At 40.0% G+C, this 20,314-nt stretch overlaps 1 protein-coding gene across 1 annotated transcript in view; it reads right to left on the bottom strand.

Moving 5' to 3' along the window:
- Nucleotides 1-20,314, bottom strand: part of SCFD2 (sec1 family domain containing 2) — a 408,506-nt gene that overhangs the window by 338,323 nt on the left and 49,869 nt on the right. The window contains exon 4 of the mRNA XM_075195616.1: nt 124-299. Within this exon, the coding sequence (XP_075051717.1) occupies nt 124-299 (176 nt within the window). The remainder of the gene's footprint in view (nt 1-123; nt 300-20,314) is intronic.

A 20,314-nucleotide genomic window follows, 5' to 3' on the forward strand; every position in this document is an offset into this window, starting at 1 on the left:
AACAAGCTGTTTGTGTTATGTTGTATTTGTGCTGAAAATGTTTCTCTAAGGTAAATGCAAATAGTATAAAATAAATTGACATTTAAAAAAAAAAAAAAAAAAAAAAAAAAGTAGTTGAGTTACCTGTAAGACGAGTCTTTCAAATGCTAGGCAGCTGTCCCACTTGGAGCACTGAGGATGTTTCAAGGTCTGGACTGTGGCCAATGCCAGCTGGAGTAGGCCACAGTGGTTTTCTAGGGCTTGCCGGTTGTCTTTGAAGAGCAGGACATGGGATCTGAGTTGCTCAGGTGTTACTCTACCTGTAGATGTTATATAAAGGCTTATTGAGTAAATAGGATGCAATGACAAGTCTACTAAGTAGCCTATGGTTTATAGCAGTGATGGCTAACCTGTGACACTCCAGGTGTTGTGAAACTACAAGTACCAGCATGCTCTGCCAACTATCAGCTAGTTATCTACTGGCAAAGCATACTGGGGCTTGTAGTTACAAAACACCTGGAGTGTCACAGGTTAGCCATCACTGGTTTATAGCATTTACTAGGTGTGCAAAAAAAGGGTGCAATCAAAACAGATACAGTATATTATTATAATTGTTATTAAAATTTGTTCACAATTGTAGCAGGCAATGACTGTCAGATTCACATAATATATACACATTTTCTTAAAATTTTTTAGGTATATTAAATGAGATGTAAATAAAAAACTGAAAACAAAAATATGACTAGTGTGAAGCTATAAATGTTCTATATATTTAAATCAATAAGATATAGAAATATCAACCCTTGATTAGAAAAGACTCTACCATTGTACCTTTGGACTTTACTTTTTGTTTTGTAAGTTATAGCCAATTAGGAGTAAACGCATTGATTTTCACAGAAAGGCTAGGAACACACTTTATCAGCCAATCATCGGGCCAAACACCCGTAAACGACAATTTGGCCCGATATCACATTAATGTGTATAGTTGCACAAAGAACGACAGTCGTTCAAAAGTACCAAACGTCCTATCATTTGATTGGTCAGTAGAACTAAAAATCTCATTCCAACCTCCTTCCAATCCTGCAGTGTGTATGTACTCACACGACTGGCGGACAAGAGAGGGAGGATGAACCTGTCACTGTGCTGTAAGTGGAATAATTCGTCCGTTCATTCTGAGGCTGAATGTTTTGTTGCAGAGTCACAGAAGCTAACAAAATTTATAATGACATTGTGGAAAAGTTTATTTTGTGTGTTAATCAGTGTGAGAGAAATGACCGACTACACGGCTCTTGGACCAGATGAAGAGCACAGATCTTAAGGTAAATCGTGCATAGTGTGTACACATGAATTGTCAGACTGTTTGGAACTTCAGTCGTTTGTAAAATCGTTAGTGATAACAAATTGGTTGAAAGTTTCTGTAGCGTGTACCTAGCTTAAGTCCACAAAAGTCCCAAGATGGTCATCAAACTAATTGAGAGCAGATGGATAGCTTACATTTATTTAATTTGTACATTTTTTAACAAATTTACATATAGTACACAAGTTTGCACTCATGAACAATTACAAATTGAGTGCTATTTCGTCCAGTCTTTCACTTCATGGCATTGGTCAAATATATGTGCAAATACATTTTGCACGTTTTCTCTAGCGACATTGTCCCATATAACACTCAATTTAGCGGTGAAGATCTTGGGCCTGTCATCCCCACCCTGGAACGGGTTTACCTCTAACAATGATAGGCGTTTTGCTGGCATTTTTAATATTCTGAAGTACACAGTCACTTTGCTGATTTAGAACTGGTATTTAATTTTTTTGGTATTTAACACTTCTGAGCATTGCATTTACTGTAAAGATATTGTAAGTTTCAGATTCAGTTCTGTATGCAAATAATACTGAGCCCATCGCTCCAACAAAAGACATCTATTACCTTTGAAATGACTCTCAGTTTTTCACACAGGACAACACAGAGAAAATTATTAATTTTATATATAAATAAACAAGGCTAATGTGGGGGTCCTAGCACCATGATTTTAGTCAGACTACAGAATCCAATCAAAAAATATGAAGTCGCCCAGGGTAATAACTTAAGATTACAACCGAACTTTTCAGGCAATCACACTCCATGTGAGCAGGAGAATAATTACTGAGGTAAAGTTCTTTAGGAATCAAGAAGAGAACTTATGTGGAAGTATGGTGGCGATGTTCCTATTGTGGTTTATGTGCGTAGCTGTAAGTAAGTGAATTTCACTCAACTGATGTTCTAAACCCAATAATGCAGATTCCACTATACCGTTATCACTAAATCACCATTCCTCTGCTCTCTGAAAATGCAGATCCGACCTAGGACACCCTCCCCTGGAGGACTCATCCGAGAATTGTTGGTGAAAGGGGGAAAAAAATGCCAAAATGACTACTGAATAAGTAAGAACAGTAGTAGCACAGTTTATCAGCAACTTATAAACTGCTCAGCCAGTCTACAGCAATACTGCTTTCCAGCTACAAATACTATCTCCACTCTGTGCCTCTTTGGGCAACTCAATCTCATGGTGCTTAGTCAATCTGCATCCTGGCAGCAACTATTCTATATGTAATAACACATCATCATCTGGCATAATATCTGCTGATAAACCATTCCTGGGCAAAAACGTATCTACCTATACATATTAATAAAGAGCATCAGGCGCCGTCCCCGCACTTCTGCTGGGTGCCGGAACGTCCACCTTTCCCATTGCATAGCGGCAGTCAGCTGGCCCCTGACCGCCAGAAATGACTGCAGGCCAATCAGACCCCTACATCCTCTATTCATAGGAGGCTCTGGCACAGTATCAGGTCCTCTCATGCTCCAGTGTTACAGGTTCTGTTCCTGCTTTCTGACGGATCTCCTGGCTTCTGGCTTGGCTATTCCTAACCCTGATTTCGGACATTCCACTGGGCTCTATTATCCTCGTCTGGCATCCAACTCCTGGCTACCGGACTACACATTTGGTTCACCCTCTGGTACCTTGCATCCTGCACAGCCTGACCTCGGACTGTACCACTTCGCCTGTTCACCCGCTACTTCATTGGTAGCTGGCTTGGAGAAGCGCAATCTCTCATCTCTTGCAGCAAAAATCACACCACCTTGCAGGGGTCCTTGGAGAAGACCAGATGCGCGTTAGACTCTGCGCCTCCCTGTTGAGCGGCGTCAATACCAGCAGGTAGTCATCGGTTTATCCAGTCCGTGACAAAGAGATCCTACAGGCACACAGTCTCGAGGTGCCCAAAACATCGCAGCGAGTGGTGGTTAGAGGGCATATAATTAGTCTACCTTTTGCAGTGGAACTGCTATGCTATTAATCATTCTTCTATATTGGGAAGTAAACAACCTTCATTTTGGAATGGTTTTTTTTCTTTGTGCAGGGGCAAGGCTTCAGAGATGTGCTCACTCCTCGTCAATTTATAAACCTGGAGACACGATAACACTGCCGAAACAGCCTATTACTGCTGCAGAACATAACACTCCATTAACAGACCGCAAACCTTCTCTCCAGCAAGTTCTGAAGGCTATCACTGCTTCAGAAAAGTGAGTGACCGTTGGGATAGGAGAAGTGCAGTCGGATTTATCTTTAGTACCTCAAGAACTTCAAAGGATGCAAGAAAAAATAGGAGAGGCTGAGCAGAGGATATCAAACATCAAGGATGTTACTAACACCATGAAAGGAGATATAACCAACCTAGTCTCACAAATCACTGCCTGCAGATAAAAATAATCTGACCTAGAGGGAAGTCTACATAGAAACAATATAACATTCAAAGGATTGGGAGTGGAAGCCTCATTCCTGGAAGGTTGGTTTACGCGGGAATTGAGCAAGGAAGCACTGTGGGAAGGGTACATCGTCTTCCGGCATAACCTCCACACGTGTGCCACCACTTACTTCCAATGTCTACACTACAGACATCCCGTTATCCCTGGCACTGGGTGATGGGAACTGTACTCTTAACACTATGGGGCATATTTAACAAATCACGGTAATGCACTATTGTGCACTTACCGTGGAATTAAAGTCCCGATGTGCCCTCCGCAAATTTATTAAAGGTGCATCGCAACAGATATCATGGATATCTGCTGCTTTGCACTCCTGATCGTTTTTGCGAGCAGTCACCATTCAACAGAATGGTGACTGCTCTGGCCGCAATCTAACAAATTTTTTTCGGGAACTTGTCTTGATAATGTACGCCAGCTGAAGCTGGCGTACATTATCAGAATTGAAGAAATCCACTGCTGTCAGCTCTGCTCCGCAGAGCAGAGCTGAACAGCGCATGTGTGGAGGGATTACATGATCCCTCCCTGTCACTCAGCGCGTGGGGACTTTGTGCGCATGTGCACTGCACATGCGCAATTGAAGGAAGAAGAGGAACGAAGAGGAGATCCCGAGACAGCGCATCCGAAGAGGGGGGTAAGTGTGATTTTTTCTATCACAGAAACAGCAGTTTTTCGGAACTGCTGTTTCTGTGTTCCCTTTTTAATAAATTTGAGAAATAGTTCAATCCTTATCCTTGCGATAAGGATTGATAACTATATCTCACTTTTGCCCATTAATGATAAATGTGCCCCTATGTTACACAGCATCGCCCAACAAAACAATCCGTGCGCCTTTGAAGAATTCTGAGGTAAAAAAAAACAACCCATTCCTACAATGTAATACAGAAATCTGCTACAAAGCAGATACTGGTTATTAATTGTGCCAATATTTTACCCGTATATACCACAAACCACTACGCAGACTTTTTGATTTTATTTTGTTTTCAGAGAAAATTTGGTTTAAAGAAAGTAAAAGTCTTTAGAAGATAAAAGCAAAACACGGATATTAAAACAAATTGTGGTCTGTCCAGCAGCTTTCTTCAAAAGCGCTCAACATTAATCTGTCATACTATGTACAAAAGAAGAGGGGGAAAAAAATCAGCATTTCTTTAAACTAAACATGGACAACACCTGAAATAACATATTGGATGCAACATCAGTGTGACCAAGTCTGAGCCTACAGCCAGCCAAAACACTGCAGAAGGAACTTGGAGCAGGCGGGTTAATAAAGCAAAGGGCATGGGGGCATGGCTATAATCATAACGCAGGGATGTGTTTAACAAGGGGCTTTACATGTTACATTGCATATATATATATATATATATATATATATATATATATATATATATATATATATATATATATATAAAACCACCAAACTAGACAGTGCAGGTTACCCAATGATAGTTAAGAGGCATCGTTTGCTGTACAGAATAATAGCTGTCAATTTAAAATTATGACAGAACCTCCATAGATAAACAAGCCCTTAAACAATTAGTAAAATAAGAGAAGGTAACTGATACGTTACAAACCAGCAGCCTACAGCCCCCTGAAAAAATCTAAATGAAATCCTTAGGCATTTCAACATATGCTTTTCATTTCCTTCAAGAAACATAAGCAAACATGTCATTTGTAAAATATACCCTTTATATCGGGAAAGGGCCTCTAGGGGGCACTGGCTGCAAAGTCACTGCCAGAAGTGTTTGTGCAGCATAAGAGACGTGACGATTAATGCAAATTCTGAAACATGTTGTTTAATTCCTTATGCCAAAAGTCAGATGCATTAAGCCACTCTGCTCTGGTAAATGATACACATAATGGTCCCATTAGTTTCTTAGCCTCACTAGGGAAAGATTACAGTACAGATTACTTTACTTCTGCACTGAACAAAGATAAATGACTTTGTATAGAAAATGTACAATGTGGCTGCACTGACCAGGTGGTAATAAGGTGCTTTCAAAGTCCTATTTTGTAACCTCTAAGAATAAAAAAAATAATAGAAAACATATTTTATCAGCCAAGTAAGCGAAAGTCCTTTAAACTTTAAAAAGAAAAATATAGTAACAAGGCCAGTTCTAGAGAACTGCTGAGGCTCTATGTAATATAACACATCTGAGGTCTGTTACGTGATGTAATAGCTGTACCCAAAATTCAATGCTCTTCATTTTTGTGTGGCCATTAGTCAAGCTTACGGTTGTATTTTAAGAAGATTTGTTACCTTCTGGTGAACCAGGAACCTCAAACTATTCATTTCAGGTCTGTGTCAATGTGCCACGCATCAAATGAAATTCCAGAAGGTGATCCTATAGTATACTGACACCTGCCACTTGACATTTTCAGGTTAACCTAATGAAAGGCTTCACAGTTCTTAACGAGCGATGCATTGAGGAGGAAATCACTTGAATGTGTGATGTTGACAATATGATGATTCTTATTAGAGGGAAAGTATATCTACTTCAAAATCCATATATGTAGCTGACATCACTATTTTTCCTGAATAGGAAAATAAAACGGCAGCTTTGTTAAGGAGAAGATGACAGTATTAGAATACCTTGGTAAGGGAGGTACTTACTACATACTAATGCAACAATAGTGCTGGGCCTATCAATCAGCAGGACAACTTAGCATGAACTGGCGACCTTAGAAACACGTTCAGAGACAACCAGCTTTATATTTGGAGGTATATGCTGCGGTCAGCTAATAAAGACGGGCGGAGGTGGGTGCATTAGCAGGAATGTTCTATATGGATCTGGAAACAACTATTAGGAATGTGTAAAAATTATCCTGTAAGAAATTTTTGTGGGAAAAATCCTATCACCAAGTATGAAGTATCCACCCGTACACTAAGCCTTTATTTTTTTTTTATAATTTTTTTTTTAATGAAATCTTGATTTAATGTGATTTTAGTGTGCAAGTCACAGTATTACTGCATCCAGTAGCTAAAATAACATAATATTTAATAATTTAAAAATGGATTGTTTGCATTCCTAATTAAGACGAGGTGGAATAGTTTAACGGTCTTATTTATCTTTTTAGTTGTTACTGAATTGAAAACATACTTGCCTACTCTCCTGGAATGTCCGTGAGGCTCCCAAATATTGGGTGGTCTCCCGGATTCCTGGAAGAGCAGGCCTCCCTCTCGGATCCCAACCACTTCACTACTGAAGTGGGCGGCGGCCGGGCTTGGCGACACAATCACGTCACAATTGTCGTCCGACCTCTCCCAAACTTGTCAAGTATAACTGGAAAATAAAGTTCCTAAAAATATTAGTAGTAGTTACAAGCCACTGGATTAGGGAGAATCACATACTCCCGGTTCTATATATTCACTGGAATGGACACAGACTGGTCATTGGATGTCCTCCTCACAAGTAGGGAAGACGTCATCTCGACCAGTTATAGGCATAATATTATACCAGGTTCAGACATGGCTGTGCTACTCTCAACTGTGCCAGGATTTCCTCCTTGTGTATAAAATAAATGTTGGCATCCAACTTGTTCAGGTTATAAAACTTAACCCAGGAAACTCTGGGTTTAAATATCAGCCTCCTGCTGGATTGCTTTATTATTATATTACTGATTGTCTGTAGATTGCAGCATGCCTGCATTTGTCTGTTGCGGATTATTATTGTGAATTCCCTGATTTAATAAATCATGCATATTCATCCATTTGGGAGGGTCCTACAAAAACGGTATACATGCTCCTTTGTGTGTAAAACAAGGGTATGTGGGCCGGTGATAATTGTATTATCTCCTGGTTGGGAACCGAGAAATAAATTTCACTGTAAAAGGTTAAGATCAACAACTAGAATTTATATACACAATCTATTCCCTGACTCCCTGTCCATTCTCTACTCAAGGAGGATGTGGGGTGGGAGGCAGGGGGGGAGAGAATAGGGAAAAAAGAAAATAAGAGAGGAAAAAAGGAGGGAATGGTAAAATGAAGAAGAAGGGGAAAAAGATGAAAAAAAGGGAAAACATAAAGCACAAATGAAGGAAAGGAAGAAAAGGGAAAGAAAGGAGATGTACACATAAAATAATAAAATACATTTAAGTGAAAAAGAGAAGGGAAGGGAGAGAAAGATAAGGAAAGGTTAATATTTTATATGGAAGATATTCACATCTGTGCATTCCCACACAGAAATGGCCTGGTTTTCTCAAGTGCTTGTTGTACATCACATAATTTGTATTTAGCCTCAGATGCAATTAAGATCTGAAGAGCAGCTCTCTAAGTACCAGCTTTCATAGCCCATTTGAATCCATTAAAGCAGTCTGATGACAATGTGAGATTAGCGAGCAACTAGTTACTAGTTATTAGTCACAAAAGCAACGCTGGAGCCCACGACGGTTGGGAATAATTCCAGCTGTGTTAGTCTACTGAACATTTCCCAGAAAACTGTTGTGGGGAAGTTGTTTTATATATGATAAGATAAAAAAATTATTCAGAATACCGCAGACATAACTGAACTGAGGTTTTAAGGTGAAATAAATGTTAACCATTTCATCACAGCAGTATTATTGGCAAGGGAGGTCCGATCAGGACCTCTCCAACACTCCTATAGGTTGCTCCTAAGACTAATGACACATCAATTTTTTATGATAGGGCAGTCCTGTTGTGTCACCATGATCCTAAACGGAGGTGACTTGATTGCACATGTATCATCAAATAGAAATAAAAGCCGCATAAATATCAAGCTATAGAACGTGGGTTGTGAGAATATCTTGGCTTTTGGCTAAGATCAAGTGAAATCTCAAGAGAAGTAGCTAATTACATTTTGGGATATATTCCAATAGTTACACTCATTTTACTCCACTTAAACCTAGAAGCAAATTCAGCTAAGGGTGCAAATTTGTACCTGGACAAACCATGCTGCAATGCAAGGGGTACAAATGCAATTTACTTTGCATGTACTGAAAATATTGGCTGCTTTACATATAGCAATATAACAAATACTGGGTAGCTTTATTTTTACACTGTGATGTACAGTTGAGTTAGGATGTTCCCCTCCTAAATCTGTCCACACATTTTAAATCTGCAGTAGAACAAAGTTTTGCCAAGGTGCAAAATTTCACCTTCTGACTGGATTTACTCCTTACTCTAAATCAGGCCTGTCCAACCTGCGGCACTCCAGGTGTTGTGAAACTACAAGTCCCAGCATGCTTTGCCAGTATACAACCAGTTGATAGCTGGAAGGGCATGCTGGGACTTGTAGTTTCACAACATCTGGGGGGCCGCAGATTGGATAGGCCTGCTCTAAATGATGTCCATTGTGTGATAATTATTGCCCGTGTTGACAGTTTCCCCCTCTATAAAGACCATAGAATGGAAACACACTTCTTCTAGAATGTTACCAAACAAGGCCTTATCTGTGCAGACTAAGAAATATAACAGGCACTTCTGATCATTAAGGAGGGAGAAGAGTGGGGAAGAGGGGTGCAGGGGGAATGGGTGAGGGGGCAGGATCTTTTTGGTATTAGAGGGCAGAAGGAAAACCACTGCCACAGTGGTGGCTGGATTCACCTTCCTGGGCACCAAAATGGGAAGACGTAACATATTGTAGAAATTTATTTCTATTGATCACACAGTGTCTCTTACTTATATTATTGTAAATTCAGAAAATGTGCTAAGGTACTGACATTTCTAACGTAGCATGTCATCATCATCATTTATATAACGCCAGCAGATTCCATAGCACTTTACAATTGGGAACAAACAGTAATAAAACAATACTGGGTAATACATACATACAAAGAGGTAAGAGGGCTCTGCTTGCAAGCTTTCAATCTATGGGACAATGGTTTGATACACAAGGGTAAGTGCTACATCATATTGAATATTTGTCCAGCTAGAATGCAAAGGTTGCAAAGTATTTAGCGGGCTGTGTGCTCAGTCACACAACTATGTTGGTCAGAGGGTTGTTGTCTAGATGTATATAGGGTGGTAATAGGGTAACCTAGGAAGATTAAGAGGGTGGTACAGGAATATTATAAGCTTGCCTGAAGAGGTGGGTTTTCAGAGAATGCTTGAAGGTTTGAAGACTAGAGGAAAGTCTTGTGGTGCAAGTTGTAGTCCTAGTTGTAATGTCCTGTGACCACAGCACTTGTGTGATTCTCAGACACAGAATATGGCATGTTAATTAAATATCTAGTCTGAGCCCAGTTAAGGGGATAACGTTACCTTGAACACCACATTCTTTTGGTTAAATGACTGGGCAATTAACCCTAGGCAGTATTCATGTAAAGAGATGCTAGTAGTGGAAACTACCCCAAAGCAGTGGTCGAAGTAGAAATTTAGAAGTGCTGGTATGGATCTTTCACTTTGATATGAATGTCCGGGGGCTGGGGGGTGACTAGGCTCCCTGAAGTTTTAGGGGTTTTGATAGAGGGAAATTAATTTGAGATGCATTTTAACATATATAGTATAATATTAAATGATGCAAAGCTATCCACCCTGTGTCCCCCATCTCTCCTGTGTCCAATTACCCTTCCTGTGTCCCTCCACCTCTCCCTCATGTCTCCTTTGTGTACTTCCATTTCCCCTCATATCTCCATAATATTATAATAAAACTTTCCAATATCTTCCATGCTACTCTTTATCGTTCCGTTATGTTTCCTTCCTCTGTTCCTAAGTGCCCCTATCTTCACTGCAGGTATCCCCCTCTCTCCCTCCCTGCTCTCCTCATGCCTCACATCCTGCTTCTCTCGCTCCTACCTTACTATTACTTGCTCTTATTATTCCATCTCACTAGTGAATTCACATTTGCCCCTCCCTCCATCGCACTTTTTCCCCCTCCTTCCTTCGCACTGCTGCCCCCTCCATCGCACTGCTGCCCCCTCCCTCCATCCCACTGCTGCCCCCTCCCTCCATCGCACTGCTGCCCCCTCCCTCCATCGCACTGCTGCCCCCTACATTCTTTCCCTTGCCTTTCTATGACCACCTTTTCTTCTGCTTTCTTTTGTTCATTTCGTTGGTCTTCAGGGTCTTCCCCACTCCTCACTGATAGTGTTGGGACATGATGATGTCACACCCAACAATCAGCAAGAAGGGAGGAGAGCGCCGCTGGCAACAAGTATTTACAGGGTTGGTGGACAAGTCTGAAAGGCATGATGCCCCCCGCCTTGCTTACCCCATGTTCCACTGGCCCTGGCTGCCTGTAGGGAAGTGGGACGAAGAATAGGCAACATATTATACCAGCACATACCACTCCACTTCCGGCACTGATCCCAGGGGTAAAACAATCCTGTGTAGGCCTAAGGGGTCATTTGGGAATCATATATCACTGTAAATTTTATTAAATCTAAATTTTGGAAAACACATTGTGTCCTGTGCTATACACTGTTGCTAACCAATAATATATAATGAAGTGCTACGGAATCTGCTGCTGCTATATAAATAAATGTTGATGATGATAATAACTATTGTGTGTTACTCTTTGCAATAAGAGTGGCCTGTCTTCATCACAAACCAGGGGACAAATGAACAGTAAATGAGCAGAAAGTCCTTGTCCATTGTCTCAGTTGCATCTAGTCTTGATTGGTTGGCTCAGTGCAGTCTACCCTCTTCCCCTGACTGGGTACCCTCCTCACATCACCCACTGGAATTGATGACCAAGTGATTACTTGAACTTAGGGCTTGGGTGGAAACTGCTTTACACTTTATATAAAGAGCACATGTTGCATCTGTCTGCCTGTGTATGAAAAATACCTTTTAATGGTTTGCAACAGCTCTTTTAGAGCTACTATTGAGCAATACACACTACTAATCATACAGAGACCACTCAAATGATGGCAATCTAACATACTTTATATATATATATATATATATATATATATATATATATATATATATATATATATATATATATATATATATATACAGGGGAAACTGCCCAATGAACATATGGAACCAGTCCACAAGGCTCTCCACCAGAAGGAGCTTGCACTAGAAGCATAGGGGCATATTATAATGTTAGAAAATACAAAGAGCTGTATCTTTAATACAAAACTGTAATTTCTACTATTTAATATTCTTAGATTCCAATTTCTCCTTCAAACCTAATAATTTGTAAAAACATTATAATAATTAAAAACCGTCCAAGATGCCTTTCCATATTACATCAACTCATCTTTTAGTAACCATTTGACATAAAGAGCAACATTAGCTAGGTAGGGGTGAACCGTTGCAAGCCCTGGCACTAGACTACCAAGGATCTGTTAATAGGCTCAACAATTGCATTTGAGGCCTTTGAAACAACTATACCATTCATGAGTGCTCAATAACTTCATGGTGTCTACCAGAATGCTTTGGACTTCAGTAAATTTGAATCTTGGGGTATTTTTCTATAATTTGGACCACCATGCCTAATTTTACTAAACCACAATTAAAATTACCCAGCCCCTGGCATTCCTCTACTCAATCTCATTACATTGTTTAGCAGCGCTCCCCACAACGTTGAAGGACGAGCTTGGTAATCATGTCTGGTGTGTACAACGATAACACAAAACTGCAGCAATTATTTACATTATTTTATTTTATTTTGGAATATTCTGGATGCTATGGAGCTTGGCATAAAACACCCCCTAGCTATAGGTTCTATGTGAAAATAAAACAAGTAACGTTGCTGGTGGAGTGAAGCCTACAATTGTAAGACTATTCCAAAAAGTTCATGCAGAAATCCTGAAAATTTACATTGATGTTTAGTTAACAAAGACGTCTTTCTTTTACAGTGGTTTTATGTAGACAAGTAGGGAAAATATTTGAAATGAGATTAAAAGAAAGATGTTGCCACATGAAAGGTATTCCATGCTGTGCTTTCTCTAAGGAGAACGTGGCCTAATGCTGGCATAATCAGAGCACAGAACAGAAAAAATTTTTAAAAAAAAATGACCATTCGTTGCCTATTCAGAAAAGAATATTTCAGGAGCTTGTATGCCTGTAATAACTTGGCTCATTGTAGTAACTTGCATCCTAAAGCAAAGCAGCTTGAATTGTGAGTTTGAAACAGAATCAGGTGAGTTAAAATGCAGAAACAGGTACACAAATATTGTCACTACCGTTAACATCTGCTGTAATGTGTGTTCTAGTGTAGTGCAGTAGATGTAATACATTTGTTATGCGGGAAGAATTCTGTAAACTCAGCTACTGTCCAACCTGTTAACAATTTTCTTTGTTGCAGGAGGAGAAAGCCAAACTGCTGGCGGAGGTATGGAAGAAAGAGGTCTGCATCCTTGAGGCCACCACTGCCTCAGAGAGCCCCCAGAAGACATTCTGGCTGGGACACAGACACATCCCACAAGCTGTGACATTGTAAAACTCATATGCTGCTCTTACATGGCTGGACTGTACAAATAATATAGGTAATACACAACATGAGAATACGGGGACTTCTACTAACTATAGGAACAGGTTAATTACATCTACAAAAATGACTACACTTATCTTGGGGAATTCCACTATAAAAGGCATATATCTGGTAAAAGCTACAGAAGTAGAGAAACAAACATGGTACTTACCTGGAGCCACAGCTCTAAGGCATAAAGAGTGCATGTTAAAAATCATGAAGGCAGCAATACAAGATGAGGAGATGGCAGTCATTGTCCACCTAGGGACAATTGACCTGGCTAATGCTGAAGTTATGGCCATAAAAGATGAATTTAGAAAGCTAGGGACTGCTGTAAAGCAGGTAGCAACCACTGCACTTGTTTCAGCAGTATTGCCAGTGCACAGAGGTAAAGAAAGAACTCACTGCATCAGAAACTTCAATGTGTGGCCAAGGCTGTGGAGTAACAGGGGCGCACGCAGGATTGTCAGGGGGGGTTTCCCCCCACCGAAAAAAAAACACCAAATAAACGAGAGAGCTGCTGCAGCTCCGTTTCGGCAGCACTGTACTAATACAGTAGCCACGGCGCTGTCAAAGAAGCGTCCGCGGCGGTGCTGTATACAATACAGCACCAACGCGGACGCTTCTTTGACAGTGCCGCGGCTGCTGTATAGTACAGTGCCGCTATGTGGGGCACTTCGTTAGCGGAGGGGAGGGGTTTCTGGAGACCCATAAACCCCCCCCCTGCGTGCGTCCCTGAGTAATGAGGAAAGATTTGGATTACTAGACCATAGTCATGCCATCTAGCAATATAGGGGGTTATACAAAAGTGGCAGCCTGCACCCATCTTCAAGAGGAACCAGAATACTAGGTGAGCAGTTTGGAAGCTTCATCAGGAACTATTTAAACTAGTAGATTGGGGCAGTGAACTAAATAGGAATAAAGAAATTTACTTCCCCGACCAAGAGGTATTGTTTTCCAGGCTAATAGAACCGGAATTATCCACAGCAACAGAAGACAACCAGGATCAAAACAAAATAGACATAGGCCGAGATGAACATAGCTAGGAATAGGAGATGCACAAACAAAACTCTCAGAGCTATGTGTGCAAATGCTAGGAGCTTAGGAAATAAATACCCAGAACAAAATGTGATAATAACAAGGGATGATCTGGATATTGTGGCTATTAGAGTCATGGTGCAATAAAAGTCATGATTGGGACATAGCTATACTGGAATATACTTTAATCAGGAAGGACATAGTGGGCAGAATCGGAGGAGGGATAGCAATGTATGTGAAAAAAGCATAAATACTATTTTAGTATTGAAGAAAAAACAGGCCCTTTGGTTGGCCATAGAAACGGGGGAGAAGACTATTCTTTATACTGGGGTGATCTATAGACCACCATGGGGTAAATGTATCAAGCTGAGAGTTTTCCGGCGGGTTTGAAAAACCAATCAGATTCTAGCTATCATTTATTTAGTACATTCTACAAAATGACAGCTAGAATCTGATTGGTTGCTATAGGCAACATCTCCACTTTTCAAACCCGCCGGAAAAATCTCGGCTTGATACATTTACCCCCAGGTCAGGACCCTATTGTAGGACATCATTAAAATGGCATTAAAAGGAGAGGTAATAATCCTGAGAGACTAATCTACCTGATGTGAACTGAAAGCGGTATTTTGCAAGTTCCACTAGAAGTAAGGACATTCTGAATTCCTTGCATAAAGCATCCATAAAGCAAATGATGAGGGAGATAACTCGCAAAGATGCAATATTAAACTTAAATCTTACAAACAGTGACAGAATATCAGATGTAAATGTTGGTGAGAATTTAGGATCCAGTGATCATCAAGCAGTATGGTTTAGTATAAAGACAGAGACCAACTCATACCACACAAAAACAAAGGTGTTAGATTTTAGGAAGGCTAACTTTGAAGAGATGGGAAAATGTGTAAGTGACTTTTTGTCGGAGTGGAGGAACTTAAAAGGAGTACAGGAGAGGGGGGATAAACGAAAAAAGTGAAATACTAAAAGCAACAGACCTTTGTATCAAAAAGGTTAGGAAAAGTACAAGGAAAAGGAAGCCAGTGTTGGTTTGCAAAAGAAGTAATAAGCATTGCAAAAGCAAAAACGCCTCTAAAAAATATAAGCAGACTCAGAATAAAGAAGACAAATAGGTGCATCTTGTTAGACAGAAGAAGAAAGTAATCAGATGTGGAAAGGCACAAGCTGAAAAGAAAATAGCCCTGTCAGTAGATAAAAGGGGCAAAACTTTTTAGGTATATAAGTAAAAGGAGAAAAACAAAAAGTGAAATAATAAGACTAAAGACAGAGAGTGAGGGTCTTGTTGAGGGAGATAAGGTAAGAGCAGATCATCTTAATGACAAATGAGGCTGAATAGGACGAATGTACTTAAAGGGCGACAGGGTTTGTAGTAAGCTGAACACTGACCTGAAGGTGTTAACATGGGTTGGCCCGACCAATGGTAATCCAGTGGGAGGGACCTTGATTGTTATAGGAGGCTGCACTTCCTGTCTGGTTCATTCCACAGCACGAGATCCCACTCACCCACTCCTTTGGTATGGTATGTTCGGTGATGTTGCGGTAGGAAGGCACTGCGTTCAGCGGCTGATTTGTGGACGCATTGGTAGTTGTCGTAGGTCACTGCCCCCCGTTGAGGCACCAGTAACTCCCTTTTTGGCCCTTCGGTGAGGAGGGTCCCTGTTCGACTCGGTGAGGGAGGGCAGAGTGAGTTTTCAAAGGGGCAGTCACTCTGACGCCAACTCAGCGCAAAAGTTATGTTGGGATTTGTTCCCTGTGTTGGTGGACGTACGGCGGTTTGCGCCAGTCCACTCGTGATAGTGTTTGTCAGCTTGAGAGTTGTTTCGCAGTGCCCTTTCTCCGCCACCATAGGTCTAGTTTAAATTAAAATCATAATAAAAGTTCTGGCAATTTTTTATAACTTATTCAAGTCTCCGTGTCTTTATTTGCATGCAAAGGGTTTTTTAGAATTATAAGGTTGATGTAAAGTTTACGAAACATACACGGTGAGCCCTTTATTATTTTTGCTCAGAATTCCCTACAGAAAGAGAGGGTAGTTAAGTTGCAAGTACATTCATAAAAATGAGGTAGATACAAGTACATTTACAGAGGAGAAGGTCCTAACAGAACTCTCAAAACTGAAAGTGGATAAATCAATGGAGCCAGATGGGATACATCCCAGTATACTAAAAGAGGTTAACACCATTAACAGAATTATTCAAATCAGTCACTAGCTACAGGAGTAATTACAAAGGACTGGAAAAAAGCAAAGGTAGTCCCACTGCACAAAAGTGGAAGCAAGAGGCGAGCAACTACAGACCAGTGAGCCTTACCTCAGTAGTAGGGAAATTGATGGAACACTCTTAAAGAAAGAGTTGTAGAATATCTCAAATCCAGTAACTTACAGGATCCCAAACAGCATGGATTTACTGGGGGGAGATCATGTCAAACAAATCTTAGTGACTTTTTTGACTGGGTGACTAAAGTAATAGATCAAGGAGGGGCGTAGATGTAGCTTATCTAACTTTACTATGGCTTTTGACACTGTCCCACATCACAGACTGTTAAATAAACTTGAAAGCTTGGGATTGGATTCTAAGATGGTTGAATGGATAAGATCTTGGTTGCAGGATAGAAAACAGATAGTTGTAGTAAATTAAGTGCATTGACAGGAGGGAAAGGTTACCATTGGAGTACCCCAAGGATCTGTATTTGGACCAGTGCTTTTTAATATCTTCATTAGTGACATTGCAAATAGTATTGAAGAGATAGTATACCATTTTGCAGTTGACACAAAGATATGCAACAGGGTAAACACACCAGGAGGGGTAAAACAAATGATTGATGATCTAGGACAGTGTTGGCTAACCTGTGACACTCCAGGTGTTTGTGAAACTACAAATCCCAGCATGCTTTGCTTATATATAGCAGCTTATTGCTGGAAGGGTATGCTGGGACTTGTAGTTTCACAACACCTGGAGTGTCACAGGTTAGCCAACACTGATCTAGGACAAGCTTGGCTAACCTGTGGCACTCCAGGTGTTGTGAAATTACAAGTCCCAGCATACCCTTCCAGCAATAAGCTACTATATATTGGCAAAGCATGCTGGGGCTTGTAGTTTCACAACACCTGGAGTGCCACAGGTTAGCCAAGCCTGATCCAGGAAGACTAGAGGAATGGTCAAGAGCATGGCTACTACAGTTTAATGCCAAAAAACGCAAAATCATGCACTAACCCAAAGGCTAAATATAGTATTAATGACACTTTAATGGAAACTACTGATGAGGAAAGGGATCTGGTAGTCACTATTTCATGTGACTTAAAGACAGGTAAGCAATGTAACAAAGCAATGAGGAAGGCAAGTCAGATGCTTGGTTGCATAGGGAGAGGAATCAGTAGCATAAAGATAAAAGTAATAATGCCACTGTATAGGTCATTGGTACGGCCTCATCTAGAATACTGTGTTCAATTCTGGAGGCCATATCTCCAGAAAGATACAAATACATTACAAACTGTACAAAGAAGGGCAACTAAAATGATGCATGGCCTACAGCACAAAACTTCCCCGGAAAAACGGAAATATATTAATATGCTTAATTTGGAGCAGAGAAGGGAAAGGGGGACATGATAGAAACTTTAAAATATATGAAGGGTTTGAACAAGGTACATTGGGGAAACATTCTTCAAAGCAAGAGGAGTATTAGAATATGAGGACATGCACTGAAACTGGAGGGAAGTAGGTTCAGAGGAAATATTACTTCACAGAAATGGTAGTGGATAAGTGGAATAGTCTCCCATCAGAGGTGGTATAGGCTAAGTAGAGCAGTTTAAACATGCTTGGGATAGACATAACGATATCTTTACAATGAAATATGAATCAAATAGGGTTGGAGGTTCCCATAGGTTAAAAAATATGCAGCCTAGATGGCCAAGTGGTTCTTATCTGCTGTAAAATTCTATGTTTCTATGCAACTAGAAGATGACAAATAAATAACATTGCTACTACTACAGACATACAAAGACTTCTGTTACCACTGACAAACTTCAGGTCTACTCACATTTCTAGGTGACTTACGAAAATAATGTTACTTCTGATAAATTCAGCAAATTTTATCTATATCAGTAAAAATATACAAATTTTTATCAAACTGACAATATTGTACATAAGTCTTGTTCATAGGATATCTATGATATGAGTTCCAAAGCCAGTATCACCACCCTTACAGAAACGCAGACACCCATGTATGCAACAGTACCCCAATTCTCATTAAACAGATTCAAACAGTGACTAAAAAATGATGGAATCTATTTGGGGTTACAGGCTTCAAATACGAAAAGAGTTCAGTAACAATAGGTTTTTTTCTGGCTATCCATATGCAGACCATTTAGTATAATTCAGTTATGTTTAGAGCATAATGCAATATCGCAAGGGAGGTGGGATGTTCTAATGACCCCCACCCAAGTGCCGCAAGCACAATGCTGACCCCACCTGTAGTGTTTTTAACTAAGTAACCTGTCCAACTGCTGCAGTGTGTACAGAGTGCTCATTAAAACAGAAATCCATGTAAATCTTAAAATGTAGTATGAGTTACAGGTTTACATGTAATCTATTGTTTTACTTACATGTGCTGGATGTTCACCTGATTCGTCGGGTATCTACATCCTAGTCCCAAGCTGCCCTGTGGTATCTATCTCTCAATGACATGATTCAGACAGACCCAGCTTTTCTTGTTGCCCCTCATGACATTGCCAACAGATCTGCCAGTTTAAAATATACAGTAAAGCAGCATGGGACAATTGTAGATTACAGCAACCCCCAAGATTGGGCATTGTGGCATTGCATGCAAGAGCCCAGATTTAATCTTAGCAAATTATACTCCGTTTAATACAGCATTTTACGTCTTTCTGTGGAGTTAGTCTACCAAACTGTAAAAGGTTTACAGGTTGAGTGGCAGGATCCTCCTGGTCTCATCTGGATCAGTGTGGGCCTGGAAATAATATATTAACAATCTTATAGGCCCCAAAAAATGGAAATGTTTTCATGTTTAATTGGGCTGTAAATTAAGTTAATTCCTGGTGTAAACAAAAAGAAATGTGCACCATTCATTGTGCCAATAAGAGACTGCCACTGGTACCCTGCAACGGTAGTACACGAAAAATAAAGTTTATTTCCGTACAAAACAGAACTCATTAACAGTATTTAAATGATAGCTGAAAAATAAACAATTACATTTAAAAAAAAAAAAAAAGTATATATGGTTAAACTTTTAAATCACTAAATGCACATTAAACAAATTATAGTAACAGTTTCTAAAATATTACTTTGAATTGTAAATGTGTTTTTTTAGTAGAAAATTTAGTTTGCGGCATTGTCATAACAGCTCAGATATCTTCCTGCAATGAGAAATACACTGAGCAATATTCACAGTGGGATGAATCCTGGCAGTACCATAATAAAGGCTGGCAAAACGTGAACTCCGTCAATTTATAAGCTATAGACAGAATTGCAGGGTGTGTACAAGTCTTCCAGCCATCATGGTGGTCTGCCTACATTCTATTTTAGAGTCTGGCAGTAAGGTGTGTTGGCTTTATGGGAACACAGCTTTCCAAAACACATGACAAAGTGCCCTGGCACCAACTTCCTTCCATCTGCTGTTTAAGTTGAAGTCTCTATTCTTCTGGAGTCACTTACTGAGAATCATTTCTATTCTAACATTCTATGTCCACTAAAAGGTACAGATAGGAAAATGCTTAATTTCATCCGATCATATCGACAGAAAAGAGATAGGTCCAAGTCACCCAATAATTCCGCAGAGCAGTACAGAGAACTCACTCACACCTTCATGAAAATCCTGCATTTGCCTCCGAGTATTTCGTTTTAAAGAGACTAACTATACTTTTATTTTCCCATTGTATTTGTATTATTAAAATATTAAGAGATGCATTTATAAAATATATAAACTACATGATGGTGCCAGTAATTCTACTTGCAGTGCTCTCCATTCAGTAACAGTGCCATTGATGTTCTTCTCTTTCCTATAAACCCTTTACTTTCTTCCACAGCTCTCCTGTCAATCGTATTTAGATGTAATTCATTCACAATACAATATCTTGGGGATGTGGCAA

Source organism: Mixophyes fleayi, chromosome 1 (genome assembly GCF_038048845.1).
Source record: "Mixophyes fleayi isolate aMixFle1 chromosome 1, aMixFle1.hap1, whole genome shotgun sequence".
Taxonomy (NCBI): domain Eukaryota; kingdom Metazoa; phylum Chordata; class Amphibia; order Anura; family Limnodynastidae; genus Mixophyes; species Mixophyes fleayi.